General features: G+C 34.7%; 1 protein-coding gene across 2 annotated transcripts in view; it reads left to right on the top strand.

Moving 5' to 3' along the window:
• Positions 1–5,537: 5,537 nt before the first annotated feature.
• Supt3h (SPT3 homolog, SAGA and STAGA complex component) overlaps positions 5,538–23,489 on the top strand; it is a 460,033-nt gene continuing 442,081 nt past the window's right edge. Inside the window, exons 1-2 of one of the 2 annotated variants that reach the window (XM_048805405.1) lie at positions 5,538–5,783; positions 19,158–19,258. In XM_048805405.1, the coding sequence (XP_048661362.1) occupies positions 19,158–19,258 (101 nt within the window). In that variant the 5' untranslated portion in view covers positions 5,538–5,783. Of the gene's footprint in view, positions 5,784–19,157; positions 19,259–23,489 lie in introns of those variants that run through there. The other variant, XM_048805406.1, reaches the window with a different exon arrangement.

The following is a 23,489-nucleotide window of genomic DNA, read 5'->3' as shown; positions in this document are numbered from 1 at the left end:
GAATGTAAAAAAAAAGATAACAGTATCAGACATAAATAGGAATATGTGAGTAGAAACGAGCAGTGAACATTAAGTAGGAAGAAGAATGAAGGGCATTGTAGAGAAACATTTACTTTTGTGTTTCTGTGATGCTTCAAAACTTTAGTAAATCTAGTGCCCCATACAGAGTTTGGTGAACACGCTTTTATGTAAAATCTAGGAACAGAGATACTTTCCACATTTGAGAGGATAAACTTTAATTCCCCAGATACATAAAGAAATCTTGTGTTGGGCATTAGGCTTGTAAATAGGTGGGATGGATCAAGCCAATATTAACCTAGAACTTAAAAGTCAGGAGATCTGCCAGGCATGGTAGTTCATGCCTATAATTACAGCAGCTCAGGAGACTGAGGCAGGAAGATTGCAAATTCAAAGCCACCCTGGGCAATTTATCGAGGCCCTAAGCAACTCGTGAGACCCTGTCTCTGAATAAAGTATATATTAAAAAAAAAGGGATTGGGGATGTGACTCAGCACCCCTGGTTCAATCCCTGGTACCGAGAGAGAGAGAGAGAGAGAGAGAGAGAGAGAGAGAGAGAGAGAATAAGTTGTCATATTGATAAAATGCATTAAAAATATAAACATAAAAATTTTTAATAACTAAAAACTAGAAAACAATGACAACTACAAATCACAGAACACTTTCAATTTGTCAGGAATATTCCATTTAAATCCTAACAACTCTTCCATGTAGGTATGTATGCTTATCCTTATTTTACAGTGGAGGACACTCATTTTCAGAGAGATTGAATAACTTGTTCAGGTTACTATGGCTAATAAGTGACACCAAAGGCCATATTTTAATACTATATCGACTGAATTAATGAGATTGTCTTAAATATATTCTGGAGTGAGAAAAATATAGCATAAGCTGCATCTGAAAAAATAAAGTAACTTGGTTAAACTTGTTGGTATAGTTCTCTGAACACTAACAACTGATTTAAGCACTACTTAGTCAAAATAGGTTTATTGCATCCAGATTCAGAGTGTGAATTAGGAATAGCAGGTTGTATTAGCCATACTGTGGTTTATTTCACATGGCACCAATTAATTTTTGGCCCTGTTTCCATGTGTACTAGAAAAGGAAGGCAGTTATTTGAATAATTCACTGAAACACATCCAGTTTTACATTTAAAAACTTTACTGAAAATACTCTAAGGAACTGGAAGTTTTCATATATTTATCTCTGCGTAAACTGAGTTCTCCAATTTGCTTTTAGGTATTGATAGATCCCCAACATTTCCTTTAAAAATTCTTTTTTATTTTAAACAAAAGGATAGTTAGCTTTTCTCACATTTTCTTAAAAGTAAAGTAAAATATTCCTTGATATATACTAGGCAGGTCTAAATGAGCTTCTATTATACAAAAAGGATTAGAAATTAAGTAATTATTAAATGTTACAAATCTAAATGTTCTTTCATTTTCTTAACTTATCTGTGATGGCAAAAACACTAAAGATTACACAAATGTACTTAACTAGTACATTTATTTCCCAAACTGAATTGTTTTTTCTTTTTAAACTTTTATTTATTTTATGTGGTGCTGAGGTTCAAACCTAGGATCTCACAGGTGCTACGCAAGTGCTCTACCACCGAGCTACAACCCCAGCCCCACAAACTCAATTCTTGATTGCTTATATTAACCCAACATAGTCCACATCCAGACTTACCCATCTCTGCTAATATAGGCAAATTCATTTTTCCATTTTCTCAGACCATTTGATCATCCTTGATTTCTCTATTTTTCTAGAACCCCAAATCCATTATGTCATCAAATCATTTAGATTTTCAAAATATTTCCAGAACCCAGATTTGTCTCAAAGCTTTTACAACTCTAGGACAAGCTACCATCAATTTTTTTTTTCTTGGCCTGGGATACTGCAATAAGACCTCTGTCACTCTACACACTATTTTCAATTCAGCAACCAGAGTAAGCATTTTAAAGCCTAAATCATATGTCAGTCCTCTGCCAAAATCTTCCCAGGCCCAGGCACATAAGACCTTCTACTCCATGACTTCCTAGTACTCCTGTCACCTCTTATAATTTTCTTCCTGGGTCAATCTTTGTCTGCTAAAATGGCCTCCTGGCAATTCTTTCAACTTTACAGAATTGTCTCCACCTCAGGGACTTGATATAGGTTGTTCTTTGCTGTCTGGAATACTTTTTTCAGTTATTTGTACTTTCCCAAACCCTTATTCAAATACCACTTTCTCAGTGAGGCCTACCCCACATGCCCAATTTAAAATTACAACTCTTCCATTTCACTTGTGCTTTATTTCATTCCATATCACTGGTTTTACAATTTTTCCCCCTCATAAGGCTCACTGTCTTATAACATATTATCTAACGCAGGTATTTATTTTATTGTCTAATTCCTCCTAGTGAATGAGTTCAATAATGGCCTGGATTCATGTCTCTTGTTCACTACTATATCTGCAGCTTCTAAAATATGTCAGGAACATCGTAAACCCACAGTAAATATTTGTTGAAATGTAAAAGTTGTTTGTTTCTACTACAAGAATCTTAGATATTGGATTCCATGGGAATGGGAATAATTAAATTCCCATGTGCCTACAGAGTTCAAGGGCTTTTTGAAATCCTGATATTCTGATTCCCTTCCCATTCTTACTCTTAAAAACACAAACTGTTTTCTTAGAAGCCAAATGCTAATCTTAAAATATACTGGAGTGTTAAAACTACAAGAGGTTAATGATGATTATAGTCTCATAAGTTACCTTAGTTCTCTTCCCGTCCCCCCAGTGCTATGGATTGAACTCAGGGCTTTGTGCTTGCTAGGCAAGTAGCACTGCAATTCTTAACATTTCTTTTCTCAACATTGTGTTGCTCTTCCTGCTTTGAAATATGAGAATATAATTGGAAGGTATAGGAAGTAATTTAATTGCACATGAATAATTTTGTGATCCCCACCACCTCTATATGTCAATAAATTTGATTTTTTTCCATGTTGGTTTTTATTTTGAATAACATCATTTGAAAATCCAGGTCAGCCTAAAGCAAGAGTTCTGCATATTCACATAATTTTTGGTAGTATAAATGCTATCATTATTCTGCACAACTTTAGGATCCATCTTTGGCCATTCCTATATTAAAGGGGAATAGAATTTCAGGACTGCAAGGTTTTAGCTCATTTGGTTCAATCACCTCATTCTACAGATATGAAAACTGAGGCTTATAGACTTGCCCAAGTACCACACAACTGTATGCTTTTTTGGGTTAGAAAAGGTCGCTCTAAAAATAAAACAAGATTTGAGATTTTAATTGAAAAATAGTTCTCAATGTCAGAAAATTAGATGAATATAGTAACAAATGCATTTAAAATTCGAAGTAATGTGCAATTCTACCAGTTTATTTCCATCATGACAACTTCAGCATTACAAAACTAAGGCAAATGTAGCAATGGATAAAATAATTGATAAATATTAATAAAGTTTCCATAGGCATCCTAACAAATGAGTCCTGACTCTCAAGAGAGTAAAAATTTGCAGGCCACTTGAAGCAAACCATCCCCATTGTATCCACAAGTGAAGAAACCACTTTATTACAGAGATGGTTGCAAATTAGCCACAGCTTGTGCTGTTCTTTAGAGAATGACAACAGCTTTTGTTACTTAATCCAATAATTTTTATGAAGCCAAAAGACCTTTTTACTTAGATATGTGGACTTTTCTCTCTGTATAGGTGACTCTTATATGAAGGTTATCATTCCAGAGGAATGTAAATATCTATGCTAACAATGTTTCATATTTCTTTAGTGACTTTGTTCAAGGTATAGGGACATTTTTTGTGGTGTGATGAATTAATCCACTTGGTCTCCTGATGTGTTTCCTCATCAGGAGAAAACTCTTAACACTTCAGCAACAGTTTTATTGCTTCAGTTTTGTTATAATTAAGATATTCTAGTAAAGTTGATAGCTTAGGATATTTGATACTAGTATAATAGAAAGTAATTTTGCACCAATGTGGACAACAATGTCTCAAACTACAAGCAAAACTGTGGCTAAATCAAACTCTGAAAACCAAATTTGTACAGATTACAGGAAGTAGAGGCACTAAGGTAATTCAAGAGACTTCAAAGCCATGATCTCTGCCAACAGTATAATTCAAAATGTCTTAAGAATGAATTTTTAAGCTCTCTGTACTAAGGCCTTAGCTCAGTTTTCTTTCTCCATGTTCCACTTTCATTAACTCCAGTTGTATGTGATCACAGGGGAGTAAAAAATCAGTAGCCCGACAGTAAGATATGTATTCTAGTCTGATAAGCTAAGTCAAATCTGATTTCCATGATGCTGGTAAAACTCCCATGCACCAGTTACTATGTACAGCAATATTAACTGAACATAATTTTAATTAAGATAATCTGCTTGGAGTTATATTTCTTTCAATATAATTTTTCTCTTGACTATTTTCTTGGCAATGTATTAAACATCATTTCGACTATTTTATATAAATTAGTCTTCCTTTTTAAGAAGTTAGGACAATTCTGTTGCTTTCCATTGTACTGCACTGCCTAGCAGGAACTGATTCTGGATTTACACTTTTCTGAACTTTCATAACCTGAAAATATTTATTTGTTTTTCCCAAGTTTTAAGGATTTGGCAAATATCAAAGTGCTCGAGCGATTGAAAGGAACCAAACGCAAAATGCATAGATAATCCAACTATAATTCATAAAGGAAATAACCAAATAAATCACTATTTTAAACAGCATAAGCAAATAGGAGAAAGGGATTATTTCAGAACGTAGTATTCATAGGCAAGAAGATAAATGAAGCAGTAATGCTTGCAAAGACCTGGTAAAGGTTAACAGTTGAATTTCTATTAAATATTTCATAATATGTGACATGTAGGAATGGATGTGAGCGTGGATAATCGGTTTTCTTTCCTAAGAAGCTGAAAATATTAAAAATCTAAATAAGAATCTAAATGTTCCAAAGAGTGAAAATCTTAAAAAGATTTTCATCTCTAACCAAAAATCGGGAGAGAAGACTGTTATTGAGTTTTGGGGCCTTCCAAGAAGCTGGGGCAATGGGAAGACCCCTTCTCCAAATCCTGATTCCTGCTACCAAGACCTAAATTGCTTCTTAGAAAAGAAAACATGTGGGGATCAGCACAGTGGGCCCATTTTACAGAATTATTCTCTTAACCTCATGTTCCCACCATTCCCACAATTCTTGAAGAGAGCACTGTGTTGGCCCCTTTGGGTTCTAGAGTGGAAAACAAACTCCTGATGTAGGTGACGGAATCCTTCAGGAACGCTGGCTCTCCCACGCCAGGCCCACTCCTAAGGCAGCGTACACCTTTTGGCTCCCATCTCAGTTCCAAACCACTCGCGACCCGAGGCCCATAGCGTGGCTTGGGATTGCACACTTCGGGCTCTCAGGCCAACAGCGACCTGCCCCCGGGAGCCTGGCGGAAGTAGCTTGCTCAGGACGGAGGCCGCGCGTCACCTGGCTCAGTGCGCATGCGCCCGCGCCGCCAGGAGTGGGGGCGTAGGTATCGCTACCAACGCAGTCTCGCCCACCCCCGCCCCGCCGAGTGGAGCTCCCGCCATCTTGCCCCGCCCCCCCACAGCCCAGTCACCTTTTCCCTTTCTACACTCTCTGTCCCCCTACTCCGTTCCTTTTCAATCGTGTCCCAGGCCTCAGCAGCAGAAACCGCGCCATCTCTACCCCTACATTCTCCACGCGGGACGCGCAGCCGTGCCTACAAGTGTCCTTAAAGCAGAGGTTGTAGGGGGTGTGGGGAGCGGTGGGGAGCGGGGAAGAGGTCAGGGGACGCGAGGGGCGCAGAGCGCGGAGCCCGGCGTTTCGCGCTCGCGTGCCTGCCCTGCCCTGCCCCCGGGCTGCCGGCGAGCAATTGGCGTGTCCGCCCGAGGGCTGCCAAGCGAGCGGCTGTGTGCGGCGCCGGCCCAGCGCGGCGCCTGGGTTCCCTGCGGTTGTGGGGTTGACTCCTGACTCCTCCCCGTTGGCCGGTGGGCGTGGGGCTCGCAGAGCTGGGCCGGCGAGGCGCGTCGGTGCTGGGCTCTACGCTAAGAGGCGCCCTCGCGGGTCTTTTAGGGAGTGCTGGGGGAGCGGGGCTCTGGAGGAAGAGGTCGCAGCATGGCCTGGTGGAGGAAGACTTCGGAGAGCTTTACTCCTCGTGTAGCGCCCAGAAAGGAAAAGCTCTACCGTTCTAGATGAAACGAGCCCACATCTGTGACCACCGGGGAAATTATGTAGCCTGTCTTTGCCTCGGTTTCGGGGTCTGTAAAATGGGGATTGTAATAGCTTAGTTTAAAATCGTGAGGTTTCTAGAACAGTGTTTGGCACTGCTCAGTATGACAGCTATGATGCTTTTGATCTCCATGTTTTAATAGTTCAGAAAGACTGATTCTTATTTTCTCAGTTAAATATCAGGACACTTGGCTGATAAATGAGACTGAAGTTATGGTATAGTACCTAAAAGAGCATCCTGGACACAGTGCTATTATTCTACACGTGAATAAATTAGCATATCTTGGGAGATAGAAACTTTACGTTATTCTAAAGAAGTTGAGAATATATTTATCTGGGAGGAGAAGACCTCTGCAAAGATGTACTTGAAGAAGGAACTGGTGGAATTTCTGGAATGTTCCAAATAGGCTGAGTTTGACCTGCTGTGAGGAACAATTATTTGATAGTATTCTGCAAAACCAGAATGCACTTTTTTTGTGTGCAGTTGCAGGTTTCTTGTCTCAGGATATTCAAGCAAAGTGTTATAAGTCTAAAGGCACACTGCCCAATAGAACTTTCTGCCATAACGGAAATACTGTGCAATGTTATTTAATCTTTGTGGTCTCATTATGATAGCTACTAGGCACCAGTTGACACTGAGCACTTGAAGTGTGGAAAGTGCCACTGAGGAACTTTTTTTTTCTTTTTAAGATTTAAAATTATTTTTTCTACATTTAAAAATTTATTTATTTTAGAGGAACTTAATTTTTAATTTTATTTATTAATAAATTAATTCCAATTTAAATAGCTATATGTGACTACTGGATACTGCTTGTGATAGTGAAGGTCTAAAATTTTGACAGCCCTTCTAATTTTTGTTTTGGTTGAGTTTTAAATCGGAAAAGCCAGGTCTTGTAACATTTATTTTCTTAAGTATCATCATACATATATTCAAATAATGCTTTTAACTCAAATACTATAGTTCAAATCATTGGTCTGTTAGTACATATTTATCTTTGACAACTAAAGCAAAGGATTCTTTGGACTCCTAGCTTGTAAAACGACTGCAGGATTTAGTTGGAGAGGCCTAACAATGCTAACTAGAATCATTGTTATACTATATTGTGATCATGGGTTTTCATCATCTTTTATAATTTTGGTTATTTTCTTTAAAGCTTTTTCCATTTGAAAGATTTTTTTTTTTTTGGTGTTTTTAACCTTTTGTGTAATAAAGCAGTTTGATAAATTATAGTAGTTTGAAAATGGAAAATTTTCCATTATCATTTGCAAATTGGGACATTTGAGAAGTACTTTTATTATTTGTGTTCAAAACTTAGTTACGTGAAATTTGTTGATATATCTTTCAAAGATTCTTTGAAATATGTGTTTTTCAGCGTATAAAATATAAAAATAAAACATTTAAAATTTTTTTTGGTTGCGCTGGAATAGAATCTGGGACTCCCAAATGCTAAGCATGCGCTCTACCTACCACTGAGCTACCCCCAACCCCTGAAAATAAAACTTAAAAAAACCCAAAAAACAAAACAAAAACTACAGATAGCAACCTTAACTCTGGCCTGATGCCTGTACAATGACGCCTTTTTTCTCAAGGCTGAAGATAGTTGGTAGATCTGGAACAATAACTTAAAACTCATGAATTAAGTCATGTGCAGAGAATAGTTCATAACATACTAATCAAAATGGGTTCTTATGTAGGGTGGCCCTATACTTTAATGCTTCTGTGAAGCCATGTTTGTTCTAGTATAGTTATTAATAGAACCTTTTCGATTATCAAAAATGTCTCATTTGGGGCGGGGGTTGTGGTTTAGTAGTAGAGCTCCTGCCTAGCATGCATGAGGCACTGGGTTCATCCCCGGGACCACATAAAAATAAACAAAATAAAGGTATTGTGTCTATCTACAACTAAAAAAATAGTAAAAAAATGTCTAATTTGGGACTAAATAATAATATGGTCACCATATTTTCAGGCATGTTGAAATCCATAATATATCATTTTAGAGAAATTAACCATACTGCCATTTCAGAAATATTACTACTTCTAAAACAGTGACAGTTACTGCTTTTGTTTTTAAGTAATAGATGAGATACTTGGAATAAGGCCAGCAAGTTACTTGTCCATTTAAGGCACTGGTAATTTTAAGATTTTGTTTTGGATAGAAATCTTAAGTAGGTTGATTTTTGTTTCTTGGAGTGGGGGGATCTGTTGTTGTAGGGGACTACAAAGAAAGTCTCTCTCAGTCAAATCAGAAGATTGAGTATTTGTATTGAAATAACATCTGTTTTATTTTATGGTGAGGTTGAATAGTGAAATCCGAAATCTGCTTGCTGTGTTTTAGAATGTTAAAGAATTTGCTTAGAGTTGTTTACATAAATAATGAGAAATAATTCAGACAAATGCATTGTTGTATTAATTGAATTTGTACTGTAGTGGATAAAGTATTTTATTGAGAGTCAGGCACACCTAGTTTGAGTCTTTGTTCAATTACTTAATAATGATGTGATTTGGGGCAAGTTATTTAATTTTTCTAAAAAGCCTCAGTTTTTTTTTATTTATAAAATGAAGATAGTAATAGCACCCACTTCCTGACTTATAAGAGATAAATGAGATGCAATTTTATAAATATTAGCAATTATAGCCTTAAGTTTGATCTTGAAGAAACACTAGTATTCTGAGATGCACTGTGGATTGATGGAAAGAACACTTAAAATGAATTAAAAAAAAAAACAAAAAAACTAGCTTTTGTCCTTTCTACCATATTCTCTTTGCCACTTTAGTTGAGATATTTCACTGAGCCTCAGTTGCCTCTTCAGTAAAATGAAATTAGTACTTCTTTCCATTCTCCCCAAAAGATTGTTGGTGAGCATCCAATAAGATTTATATTTAGCTGAGCGTGGTGACACGTGTAATCCCAGTGTCTTGAGAGACTGAGGCAGGAGGATCCCAAGTTCAAAGCCAGCCTCAGAAATTTAGGAAGGCCCTAAGCAACTTAGTGAGACCCTGTCTCTAAATAAAATTTAAAAAGGACTGGGGATGTGGTGCAGTGTTTAAGTGCCCCTGGGTTCAATTCCTGGTACACACACACACACACACATACATACACACACACATTTATAAATTGTAGTCTTATTTTATTGACATTTTTATGTTTATTTTATTTCATCTTGTCAACCTAGTACCCCTCGCCATAAAGACTGACTCTAAATCTGTAAAAATTGTATATTTTGTGTAAGAGCATAAGTAGTATATAAAATGGCACTATTACTGCAAACTTTTTTCCCCCCAGACTGTTGAGTCACTGCAGTGGTGCTTTATTGAGCTGGTTACAACTCTGTACACAGTATTAGCAACTCTACTAATATTGCTAAGAGAGAACCAACCTTTTTCTTGGGCACTTGATGTGTTCCATGGAGTTTGCTGAAAACACTTTCCCTGTATTTATTTATCCAGGCAGGTAAGTTTTATCTAATGATACCAATGATGCTCTTTCTTTCTGGAACGGGTTTGTCAGGTTTTTTTTTTTTTTTTTTTTTTTAAGTATATATATATATATTTTAGATGTACACAATACCTTTATTTTGTTTATTTTTATGTGGTGCTGAGGATCAAACCCAGGACCTCGCATGTGCTAGGCAAGCACTTTACTGCTGAGCCACAACCCCAGCCCTTGTCAGGTGTTTTTGCACTCTAGTACTGGCCATAATAATATTTGGCTGATAGTTATTGAATGTTTAAGGTTAAATAAAGATAATCAACATTAAAAATCATGTTATTTGGCATATGGTATGTGATCATTACTGAAAAAGTGCTGTATTCATTGAATTCAGAGGACAGTATATAGAAATAAGTTCTTCAATATTTGCATAATAAACTAAAGTATTAACAAATGTAAATTATTTAAACTATCTTGACTTGTACTTTGCTATTTTAAATGGTGTAGCTGTTTCTGACTGAATCCTATATATTTTAACTTTATTCATATATCTTCTTTTTTAAAAATATATTTATTTTTTAGTTGCAGTTGTACACAATACCTTTATTTTATTTATTTATTTTTATGTGGTGCTGAGGATTGAACCTAGGGCCCCGTATGTGCAAGGCGAGTGCTCTACTGCTGAGCCACAACCCTAGTCCTTAAACAACTTTTTTAGATATGAGGGAACTGAGGCAGAGAGGTGACATGACTTGCCCAAAGTCAGATGGTAATGGATAGAGCCTGTGTTTGAACCCCATAACCCTCCTCTTTACTGCTGCATTGTGGTTCTATTTAGGTAGATATTTCACAACAAAATTTCCTATGACAAATTGTGGCAGTCTTGTGAGTTGTGATAAACTTTTTTTTTTTTTAATTTTTATGTTTCTTGTTGGATGGTAGAAAGAACTCTGGACTACAAGTCAGCGGGACCTTAGTTTTAGTCCTGACTTGTATTGCTAAATAGTGGTGTATCCTTGGGCAGTTCAAGAAACTTCAATCAGAATGGCAATCATCAAGAATAAAAGTAACGGGCAGGAGTTGTGGCTCAGTGACAGAGCGCTTGCCTAGCATGTGTGAGGCACTGGGTTCGATCCTCAGCACCACATAAAAATAAATAAAAAATAAAGGTATATCAACAAATTAAAAAAACATACAAGTAACAATAAATGTTGGTGAGGATGTGGAGAGGAAAGGTACTCTCATACATTGTTGGTGGGACTGCAAATTGTTGCAACCACCATGGAAAGCAGTATGAAAATTCCTTAGAAAACTTGGAGTGGAACCGCTGTTTGACTCAGTGGTTATCAATATCTAAAGGACTTAAAAACAGCATACTACAGTGATGCAGCCACATCAATATTTATAGAAGCTCAACTCACAATAACTAAACTATGGAGCCAACCTAGGTGTCCTTCAATAGATGAATGAATAAAGAAAATGTAGTGTATATTACTCAGCTTTAAAGAAGAATGAAATTATTGTATTTGCCAGTAAATTGGTGGAACTGGAGAATATCATGCTAAGTGAAATAAGCCAATCCCCAAAACCACAGGCCTCAGGTTCTCACTGATTTGTGGATGCTAACCCAAAGCAGGGGAGCTTGGGAAGGGGAATAATAGAAATAGATTGGACTGGATGGGGGTAACAGAGGGAGGGGAATAGGAAGGGGAATAGGAAGGACAGTAGAATAAATTAGTCATAACTTTCCTAGCCTTGTGTTTGTGTACATGACCATGATAACTCCATATTATGTATGACCACAAGAGTGGAAACCTAATATTATAAGTTATACTTTATGTATGGATATTTTGCTGAAATACATTCTACTGTCATGTGTAACAAAAAAAAAAAAAAAAAAATCCTCTGGATTGCTGTTTCCTCACCTGAAAAACGAGGGATTTGGATGAAATTAGTGATTTTCAAACTGTAGTCTGAAACTTGTTCATATGTCTTTGGTCCAGTTCCTACCAATTAGTATAGCTATGTTTTTGTCTGTTAAATTTATCCTTCTGTTTCTGAGATTTTCTTTTAACTGAACTTCACATTTAAAATCACCAGTCTCTAAGATAATTAAATCATACCATAAGTTCATGACTGCTATGTACATAACATTTTAATAATTTCAAATTATTAGGGTATTAAAAGGAAATAGGCATCTCATTTTTAAAAGTCTCTTAAATATATTATTTTATATTTACATATTTTTCCAACATGTTGGGGTAAAAACTTTTTTTTTCTTCTAATTTGTTATGTGTGACAGCAGAATACATTTCAATTCATATTACACATATACAGCACAATTTTTCATGTCTCTGGTTGTACACAAAGTAGAGTCACACCATTCTTGTCTTCATACATGTACTTAGGGTAATGATATCCATCTCATTCCACCATCTTTCCTACCCCCATGCCCCCTTCTCTTCCCCTCCATCCCTTTATCCTGAAATAGGCATCTTTTTTTATGATTTTTTTTTAAAGAGAGAGAGAGAGAGAGAATTTTATTTATTTTTTTAATATTTATTTTTTAGTTTTCGGCAGACACAACATCTTTGTTTGTATGTGGTGCTTAGGATCGAACCCGGGCCGCACGCATGCCAGGCGAGCGCGCTACCGCTTGAGCCACATCCCCAGCCCGAGATAGGCATCTTTTAAAAAGAAAAAAACTAGATACTAAAATGGGAGAGATTGGTGAATTTTTATTAAAATACTGTCTACATGAGTGGAATATTTTAGGTTATCAGTTATTTGGGATCAAAGCCTAATTTTAATTTTTGAGTTAAAATTGGGGATGGAACCCAAGGCCTGTGTGTGTTAAGTAGTTGCTTTACCACTGAGCTATATCCCCAATACACAAAGACTGATTTTTAAAAGATTGTGACCTTTGTTTGGTGTTTTTGTTCTTAAGTGTTAGAGGGAAAATACTTACCTTGTAGGTGACTATGAAAAAATGTGAGCTAATACATATGAAAGTTTTATATAACTCCAAGTTCATCTATTTTTTAAATACCTACACCCAAAGTCCCTTGTTCTTTTTAGTCACTTAAATTATGTTTTTAACTGCATCAGATTTTTTTTGAATTGTTTGTCTAATAATAGATTCTCATAAGGTTTATTACTTCTAAATAAGAGACTCTTGATGTTTAAGAGGCCTCTTTTCTTTTTAAAACATCTTTGTGAAATAGACTTAACCTATTACTATTAGGAGGATAATTGATTCCCAAGTTTCCTACATATCTGAAAAGTTAACCATTAAAGTCACTCAGTTTGTAAGAACAGCAGTGTTTTAATGTTGGAAAAATAAGTTTGTTATGTGTCATTTGTCAGGGTTTATATGAGGTGTGTTTTAGGACGATCTGGTAGGCACATTTGCAGTGCACTTTAGGATAACTTTTGCAAAGAATAAAATTTATTTTTCTTCTATAAGAATACTGGATGTGAAAGCACATGGAATAGAAACAGGTTAATATGAGATTAAAGAAAAGTCTGAAAAAACTTATGTCTTTGAGCAGTCTGTCACAGGTCTACTGTGTCTGTCAAAGTTAAAAAAACAAAACAAAACAAAACAAAAAACCCTTGCTCATGTAGCTAAGATTTTTAAGTACTCAATTTGTTTCTTCTAGAAGGGGTAGGCTTTCAATAGTTTACAAAATGTTTGATACTATTTTCAATTAAATTTCTGTTTTGAGTCCCCATTAGGTGTCCACTGTTTTCTTCATAACACCCCTGTGAGACAGAAATTATTTTTCTGACAGAGTTTGAGAGATTAGTTTGTCCTTATACAAGATTCTATATTGATTAATCCTTCTCAACAGAAGCTCTGTCCCCATGACTTCTGATTTTCTGTATTACAACACTTCTGTTTGAATGTTGGATAATTGCCTCAAATTTAATATGTCTGAATTAACTCCTTAATTTTTCCTCCTCAACCTTTGGTAAATGGTACCACCATTTAAGTAGTTGTTAGAGTCCCAACTCTCAGAATCATCCATAATTGCTCTTCTCTTACATCCCATGTCTAATCCATTAGAAGGTTAGCTGTGCTTCCCAAATTCTGCATTCCAGAAATCTGATCATATATTGCCATCTCCATTTGTTAATTAAAGCCCCTATTATCTCTTGTGTGTACAACTTTAATAAGTTCCTGAGTGTTCTTGATTATACCTTTCTTTTTTATAGTATATTCTCATAGCAGCTAGATTTATCTTTTAGAACCTAAAACATTTCAAGTAACTTTGCTTTTCACAACTTTTTGGTAGCTTCATATTACACTTAAGTATAATTTAACCTCCTGTGGCCTATAAGGATTTCCAAAATGTAACCTCTTTGTAATTCTCAGATCTTATTTTCAATTGCATATCCTCTTTGCTCACTTCACTTTACTCATTGGCCCTAATATTTTGGTAGTTTGCTATTCTTTTTGCGTGGAATTTCTTGAGCATTGCCTCAGAGACTTCATTTAGATCTTATATTAAATGTCACCTCCTAGTTGAAATCACCTTGTTTAATTTATTATCATAGCATTTGCTGCTTCCTCAAATTTTATTTGTTTTTGTGCTTATTCCCTGCATTATAATGTTTTTCTTTTTGGTTTAGTGACTGCTATATCCTTAGCTCATGGAACAGTTTTAGGTCTGTAGTAGGTGTCCAATAAGTAGTTATGAATTATCATCCAAAGCACAGATGATGTTGGCTTTAAAGAAAGGCTGCCTGTGCCTTTATTCTAAGAGGAGGAAGAGAGGGAGGAAGGATATAGTGCCTTGGATGAGGAGAGTGAGGGAATTACTAAATGATGGTTTTTTATGTCTATGAATTGGGAGATGCTATCTTCTGTCAGTAGAAGAGGGTATTAAACTAAAATAATATTAAGTTAATATGATTATTAAACTGAAATAATTAAATATTAGAGAAGGTAGAGTGCATTATATTTGTGTATCTGAGAAGTTTTCTTAGAGATACTGAGCTTATGTCAATCTCTTGTAGACCACCAGATTTCCATAGATAGAGAGGCATTGTTTCAGAAGATGTCATGAGCAGAAGAACCATACGGATAAGGTTTCAAAAGAACATGGGATGGTTTGGGAGACACCAGATATTTAATTTGACTGCTGTAGAATGGAACCTGATGGGGGTGGGGGACAGATGGAACTGATTTTAAACACATTTAAAACACAGGCTTTAAAAAACCTTCCAAAAGCCCCTTGAAGTGGTTTGTGTGTGTGTGTATGTGTGTTTTTGTGGTGCTGCGGATTGAACCCAGGGCCTTGTGTATGCAAGGCAAGCACTCTATCAACTGAGCTATATCCCCAGTCCAATGCATATATTAATACATAGGAACCAGCATTGTGTTATCCTGAATACTAGATATGGAAGTTTTGTGATACTTTGTACATTTTTAAAAATTTCATTCTCAGTAATTGACCATTTGGTATTATTTTTCACATTTGTAGAAATTTAGATTATGCTATAACTTGAGTTTAAAAAAAACAAAACAAAACAGAATTGATGTGCCGTGTATAATAGTGTTGCTGTAACCATAATTGTTTCCTACCTTTGGGGTTTTATGAAAATATTCTAATTGTGAAAGTTTATTTTATTATGTGAGATTTTCAGACTGGATGATTAGAATTGAGACTGGATAAGTTTACAAAATTAGTGTATAGGTTTGAATTAATTTTTCTTAGCAGTGATATAACTGAGGAAATGATGAAAAATTCCATTTTTATTATCTGATAAATTCCACTAATTAATGGGTTGATTGCTAGATTTCACAGTCTAGATTTTGCTTTTGCTTTGAGGGTGTAGAAACTAGTAATAATGAGATTCTTAACTCTTTGATGTCTTCTAAGCTTAAAGATGTTTCTCATGGTAGCTCTTCAAAATATGATCTCTAAATGGAAACCCAGTGTCATGTTTCTTGCATTTTGTTTGATTCATTTTTTTGTGTTTATAACAAGTAACAATTTTTTTTGGGGGGGAAGGTGGCGGCGGTATTTTCTGTGGAAAGAAGTATATCCTAAATTCCATTGCTGTAAATTAAAAAATGCTGTTTTTTTTCCTTTGAAATGGGATTTTACAGGTGTGACATAGTATTGGCTGTTGGTTAGTGATCAGGTTTACATAGTATTAATCAGAAATGAACTTCTTCTTAGGTTCACGTTTAAGCTGTGGCATGTTGAAATAATCTTGATCCCAATCTGCACATCTGAATTCATTTTGTAAAATATGGCAAACAGCTGCATTTCAATTGAAAGCTGAAACACTGCAGGACATTAACCCATTGAGAAGATTACAGTAGGTTTTCAGTTCCATGTTAACTGTATTTATTAGAGAAAATTGACTTGAGTGCTTCTGCTTTTAACAGACTTTTTTAATGTCTGGAAGAAAGGAAATAAAGCATTGAAATGATAGGACTTTGATGTGAAAAGAAGTTAATGTCTAAAGAAGTTAATTATCTAAATCATCAAACAAAATATATGGGTATGGGAAATAATTATTTAAAAAAGTCTAATGCGCTATCAGCTCATCATGTCAAGAGAAATGTTATTCACCTGTTTGATTTAAAAATTAAATAACTTGACTGTAAAAGGATGATCATGGTTATTATAAACTAGGACTGGGATCCTTTACCTCTTACCAATAAATACCCTTCATGTGAAGCATTCACAGTACGGAGACAACTGAAGAAAGCTGTGTGTGTGTTTTGTGGTGCTGGGGATACAACACCAGGGCTTCCTTGCATGCTAGGCAAGCACTCTATCATTGAGCCACATCCCCAGCTCAGAGCTGTGGTCTTAATACCAGTTTACTTTATGAAATATCTCCTCTTCACAGAGGGTTGAAGCAGGGTGACTTGATTTTAAATGTAAAAGGGGCAGATTGCTCCAGCAATGTCTCAGTGAAGTTTTGGTCATAGGATAATTCTACAGAATAGCATGTATATCAAATGTGGTATGAGTGAGTCAACTTAAATCATAACTGTTTTGGAGACTGGAGTTAATATGTAATATTGAGTTTAATGTTTTCTGCTAGATGTCACTGTCAGCTTTGTGTTGGGACAACAGGGGAACGTATTCTGAAGTCCTTGAGAAATGCAGGCCTTTTTTTTTTTTTTTTTCTCCCCACATTGTCTTATTTCTTTTGGACTGTTCGTGGAAGTCCTTAGTTTTCTACCTATTTTTGCCCAATCCTGGACTGGTGATGTCTTTTTTTTTTGGCCCAGATTTCAACAGGTAATGTTTCTTTTCCTGTAAGTTGTCTGGTAACATCTCCAGAATTTGACCTCTTAGATATTTTCTAATATCATATTCTTTTAAAAAATCTTTAAGAAAAATTAGAAAAAAAATTAGGCTTAAAAAAGTGATATTCTTTCTTGCATTAGATTCGTCATATATTGTGGAATTCTGGATTTTAAGTTTAATTTGAGTGGAATATTTTTCTTCTCTTTCTTTGGCCCTTGTTCTGTGCCTAGTGGTTTTGTCTGGGCCCTCAGATGAGGCCAGAAAGGTCAGTGTGCTGCTTGTCTTAGCTCTTTGTCCTGTTGCCTCTTCAGAATTGAAGCACAGAGAAATTAAGTCACTTGTCCACACTTGTGGCAAGGTAGCAGAGCTGGCAAATCAAACTTAGGCAGTCTGCCTTTGAGGCCAGACATTGATTAGATTTCTTCCATACATCCTATTTAACTTCACTTACCCTTTAGGTGAAATATGTTTTCTTTCATTATATTGAATTTGACCAGCTCAAGAGAGCCTCAGGGTAGCTACCCACTCTTGCCATTCTATAACAACTCAGGAAATACACTTGGGCAAGTTAAATCAGTGACAAGTCTAGCTTGAACTGTTTTCTTGAGATTTGCAGAAATGAAAAAAAGAATCTTCAGATGTGTAAGCCATTTGTTCCACAAACCTCCACTTGTGGGGCTGGGATTGCACCTCAGTGGTAGAGCATTAGCCTAGCATATGTGAGGCACTGGGTTCCATTCTCAGCTCTGCATATAAATAAATGAATAAAATAAAGGTCAATGAATGTCTTAAAAAACAAACAAACAAACAAAAAAAAAAACCCACCTGTGAAAAGGTGCTTATCAGTCTGGTGTTTCCCCATCTCCTATTTAAACTGACCCTAAATCAACCCCCTGGGCAAGATGATCCTTTAAGTTGCCATCTTCAGCTCATTTAGTTAATCCATAAGAAGGTCTTTCTCTACCACTGCCTTGTTTCCTGAATGAGTGAGTCTTTTGTCTGGTAACAATTCCAGAACTTGCTCTCTTAGACAACATTTAAAGTTCTAGGTGCTATTTTATGGTATGTTCTGATTTTTTTTTTTTTGTCCCTTAGAGTCTGTTTTTATTTTAAAGAAAATTACAATATTGCAAAGTTTACATCAACTTTATATGAAATGATATTAAACTCAATTGTATAGTAGTTGAACTTTTACCTACTTTCATGACCTTTTTTTTTTTTTTTTTTTAATGTGGTGCTGAGGATTGAACCCAGTGCTTCGCACTTGAGTACTCTACCGCTGAGCCATAACCCCAGCCCCTCATGACTTTTGAAATGCTATTTTTTTTACTAATTCTTATTTAATGTTACTTTCATTTTTTAAAAATTTGTAGTTATAGATAGACATAATGCCTTTATTTTATTTTTATGTGGCCCTGAGGATCAAACCAGTGCCTCAAGCATGCTAGGCAAGTGCTCTGCCACTGAGCTACAGCCCTAGCCCAAATGCTACATTCATTAATTAAAATAATATACATTAGGATTGGAATCTAGTTTTCTCATTTTGCTTTTGCTTAATTTTATGGGGAAAAATCACATTTTAGATTAAATGAGTTATTTACTCATAAGATTATAAAATTTCACAATGGTTTTCTGATCTATTGACTTTATTTGTATTTTAGACTTTGGTTCAAGTAGAAATTAGATTATGCTCTAGGTTCTAATTTTGTATTTTATAATTGTAGAACTCTTTCTTTAAATGAATTCTTACTTGGAATCTCCATATATAAAAATCAGTAGAAAAATCAGTTTTCTGGTGGTCTGGAAGAAATTGTGTTCAGGGGCCACTGGGAGCTCTGAAGAAGTACTAATGAATCTTAGCGTTTCCTGGAACACATTTTGAAAACCACTGAGCTCTATTAAAATATTTTAATGAATACTTTTGTTACATTTTATAGAGAATAGGTACTGAAATGTTTATCACTCAAGTAATTGTTTATCTTACTTGACTACGAAGCTTTTTCATCCATACTATTTCATTTGAGTAAAGAATATTAAGTATAAGCAAATAGGACTTATGTAAAACAAATTATCAGAAATATAATATTGGGGATATTTTTGAATGGAATTTGTAAATGCTTCAGTTTTTTCTCATGCATTTATAAATTTTGTAAACTTTATTTCTCCTTTTTATTTAGATGAATAATACTGCAGCTAGCCCAGTGTCTGCTGCCACTTCAGGTAGTGCAAGAAGTACAGGAAAGGCTATAAGCTTTGCAGCAGAATTGCAGAGTATGATGTAAGTATGTCTTTGCATGCTATTACTATTTAAAATTTATTTGTTGAAGAAAGATAATAGAAATAAAATTTATAAAATGTAACTTGTAAGTAATGTGTGTTTAAGCAAGTAAAAGTGAAAAAAATCTCTTAACAGTTTAAAGAGCCATGTGCACAAGAGGCAAAATTGGATTAAAAAAAGCTATAAGGGGGTACTGTATTTGAAAAATGAATGTTGGTGCATCTTTTTAAAGATAAGATCATGTAAACACATTTTTTGTAATTATTATCTGCCTTAATCTGTTATGGATTGTTTATTGCCACATTAGTTTTAGATTTAAAAAATTTTAAGACTGAGTATATATTTGGATAGTCAAAGGTTTTCAAAGTTCTTAGTTTCTTTCAAATGTCATAACTTTGTGAACCTAGCTTAAATTAGTTTTTAGTTTTGATATTTGAAATCACTATTTCAGAATGTTGAGGAAAATTTGAAACATTTATAAACATATTTATTCAGTCTTTGAGAAATTGCACATTCATTTATATTTCTTTCCTAAGGCTCTATTTAGGTTGATTTTTGGCTTTGAGCATTGAATGAGACTACGTATTTTGATTTGTGTTGCATTTATTAGAAAACTCTGTTGGCACATACTGGTTTTTCTTTTTTATTGTTTCAGGAGACTAAGTTTATATTATATGTTTTATATATTATTGGTTCATTGACTAACTTTATATTTTTAAAGTTTTAATGTGGAAATTTCCAAACTCTTATTAAAATTATTATCTGCACAAGACTGGGGCAACATTACAGTTATTCTTTTCTGATGATTTACCAGGCAGTTTAAAAGAATATGTAAGTTGAAGGTTTAAGTATCTTTCTCCTGTGGGTATTGATAGGTTCATGGTGGACTAATTTCACTGTGTGATGGTTATTGTTCAAAGGTGAAATAAATTTAAATATATATCTTATGGTTGCTTGTTGAACATACTTCAAACAACACTGAAAATATTTAGGTCATAATTTCTCAGATTTTTCTGGTCTGGGGATCTCTTTATACTCTTTTGTTTTAAATTTATTTTTCAGTTTTCGGTGGACACAACATCTTTATTTTATTTTTATGTGGTGCTGAGGATCGAACCCAGCGCCCCGTGCATGCCAGGCGAGCACGTTACCACTTGAGCCACATCCGCAGCCCCTCTTTATATTCTTAATTATCAAAGACCCTAAACATTTATCTGGGTTATATTTGTAAGTATTTAGTTCTTTGTATTTAAAACAGAAAGAGCTGGGCACTGTGGCACCTGCCAGTACTCTCAGTGACTTGGGAGGCTGAGAGAGGAGGATTGCAAGTTTGAGACCAGCCTCAGCAACTTAGCAAGGCCCTAAGCAACTTAGACCTTGCCTCTAAATAAAAAATCAGAACCACATCTGATTAAGTGCCTCTGTGTTTAGGCCTCAGTACCAAAAAACAACAACCCTCCCAAACCCCCAAACAAAAACAAAACAGAAATTTAAAAAATTATACATTTATTTAGAAAGTAATAAACATTATTTTTTAATGCAAATAATGTATTTTTTCAAAAATTGATAACACTTATTAATATGGAAATAAATTAAACATTAGTGTATATTGTGAGCTTATTTTTTAAATTGTGGAACATTTTATTATAATTATATAATCTTTTGTGGATTACTTTAAGTTTTTTCATTATAGTTTAATGGCTTTTTGTTAACCATCTTATGTTAATTATGTTTAAAAGTATTAAGACTCTTTTTAGAAGGTCTTAAATAAGGTCAGGAAATAAGGTGAGGAAATTCATTTTCCTGTAGAGCAGGTTCATTGACTAACTTTATATTTTTGAAGCTTTAATATGGAAATTTTCAAAATTTTAAAATTATAAAGCATAGTATAATGAACTCCATGTATCTATTGTCTGGTTTTAACAATAATTGTCTTATTTAACCTTTCTCCCTACTCTTTTTTTTTAATGAAGTATTTTAAAGCAAATTCTAGGAATTTTATTTCAGAATTCATAGTATATATTAAAACAATATATCTCTGAGTAGATTTTAAAAAAGACGACCTAAGGGTTCAGCAAACTACAGACAAGGATTTGTTGTTGTTGCTGTAAATAAAGTTTTATTGGACTACAACCATACACTTATATGTTGTCCATTGCTACTTTCATGCTACATAGCAGAATTGGGTATTTGTGACAGAGACCATATGGCCTCTAAAGCTGTAAATATTTACTATCTGGTCTTTTACGGAAGCAGTTTGATGACCTCTGATCTATGAAATCAGCTCTCTATAAGAAGAAAGCTGTAGAGTAATGTTTCCTTTTGTCATTTATAGTTAGGAAAGGTTCTCCTTAATGCATTTGATGGACCTCAGGCCATTTAAGAAACTGAAGGGAGAGAAAAAAGCTAAATTTAGTACTTTCTTATTAAACACTTTGATAAACATCTTCCCAACTAATGTACCTAAGTTGGATTCAGAATGCAAAAGTTATTGTTGGCTACAACTCTGGAAGAAATGTACATTTTTCTTCTATTTCAGACCTTATAGAGAGGCTACTCTTAATAGTTAATATTCATCATTTAGAGTCCGAAGTTATTTTTTTCCCTTTATGAATTTCTTCACAGAAAGGGAAATAGGGCCAAAATTAGGGGAGTCTTTTAAAATTTACCAATATTTTCTATTGGTATAAGATTTTCAGGTTTTCAATTTTATAAAATTAGAATCAATGTACATTTGATCATTGTTTATTATGCTTTTTTTCAGATGAGAAAGTACAGACTTAAGCAGTTGTGTTTGTGTTATAGGAATTTCATTCTCAGAAAGTATAGACTTAAGCAGTTGTGTTTGTGTTATAGGAATTTCATTCTCTGTATCCTTCCTTTTCTGCTGCTATTTCATAATTCTTGTAAGCCTGTTGATATTGCTGGTTTTCACCCTCTACTGCTACTTCTTCTCTGTCCCCTCATTGTTAAAGAGCTGTTTTCCTTTTGATTTTCTTCCCTCTAATTGAGGAACAATTGGTTAGTGTTATTTCCTGGGATTGGTTTCACTGAAAGGTATTACCACCGAAATTGTCTTTTCTGCTATTGAATGTAGATCTGGTAGCCAGTCTGTTCTGTTAGGGCATTATCATATTTTAAATTTAAGTAGTAAATAACACCGGTGAAGCATTTTTTAGAAATTGCTTCTACAGATTTTAAACTAAAGGATTGTAGTAAAACAATTATCAGTGGCTTGGGATGACAGTAGCTGTCTCTTACCTTATATAGTTTATATAACTGAGCACATTTATGATGGAACTCCTTATCACAGTTCTTTGAATAACATGGATAGGGTCCAGAAGTTTAAGTTACAGAAGTTAACCTATTCAATCTCAGGTTTTCAGTTCTGTAAATATTTCGATTAAATGGACACAGGTACATGAGAATAGGTTGTAAATAATAATCTAGAGCTTATAAATATTATTACTATTTTATTATGTTCTTACTGTGATTATATTTTGATTATATGTTATATACTCAGTTTTTATAGGTGTTCCACATCTGGGACAGTGGGTCAAAATGGATGTAAATTAAAAGGCGAAATCTTGGGGCTGGGGTTGTGGCTCAGTGGTAGGGCTTTTGCTTCACATGTGAGGCACTGGGTTTGATTCTCAGCACTGCATATAAATAAATGAATAAAATAAAGTTTCATCAATAACTAAGAAAATATTTTTTAAAAAGTAGAATATTTTCAGTTAACATTGCAGGTATTTTTAATGAACTTCTTAAGAATTTTAATGTACTTCTAGAGTCTTCATTAGGTTCTCTCTCCCTTATTTTATCCATTAATCAATTTTCTGCCTTGTTATGTATTTGTTCAGACTTATAGGCCTCGTGATGATGTCAGGTTTTGTTGTTTGGAAGCACTTTCTCTGACCAAATTAAAAGAAAAAAATTATTTACCTATTAAAAGAATTCTTCAAAATGAAAAATTCATTCTTACTAAAAATCACGGAGTGAAAAAAATTTTGAACCATTTTTTTACATTTAGTAAAATTTACAATTGTATAGTTCTACAAGTTTTGCATTTTTAAAAATCAAAATTTATTGAGTTCTTATTATATGGTAAGGTCTAAATTTCTTCAAGAAGCATGTATTCTCGCCCTAGAGAAACGTATATAGACAACCAATTGTCATGAAATAACGTGAAAAATTTCATGGTAGTACAAAGAAGGAAGTGATCAACTTT

Source organism: Marmota marmota, unplaced genomic scaffold, assembly GCF_001458135.2.
Source record: "Marmota marmota marmota unplaced genomic scaffold, marMar, whole genome shotgun sequence".
Taxonomy (NCBI): Eukaryota; Metazoa; Chordata; class Mammalia; order Rodentia; family Sciuridae; genus Marmota; species Marmota marmota.
The sequence above is the reverse complement of the archived record's forward strand: the minus strand, read 5'-3'. Positions and strand labels throughout refer to the sequence as shown.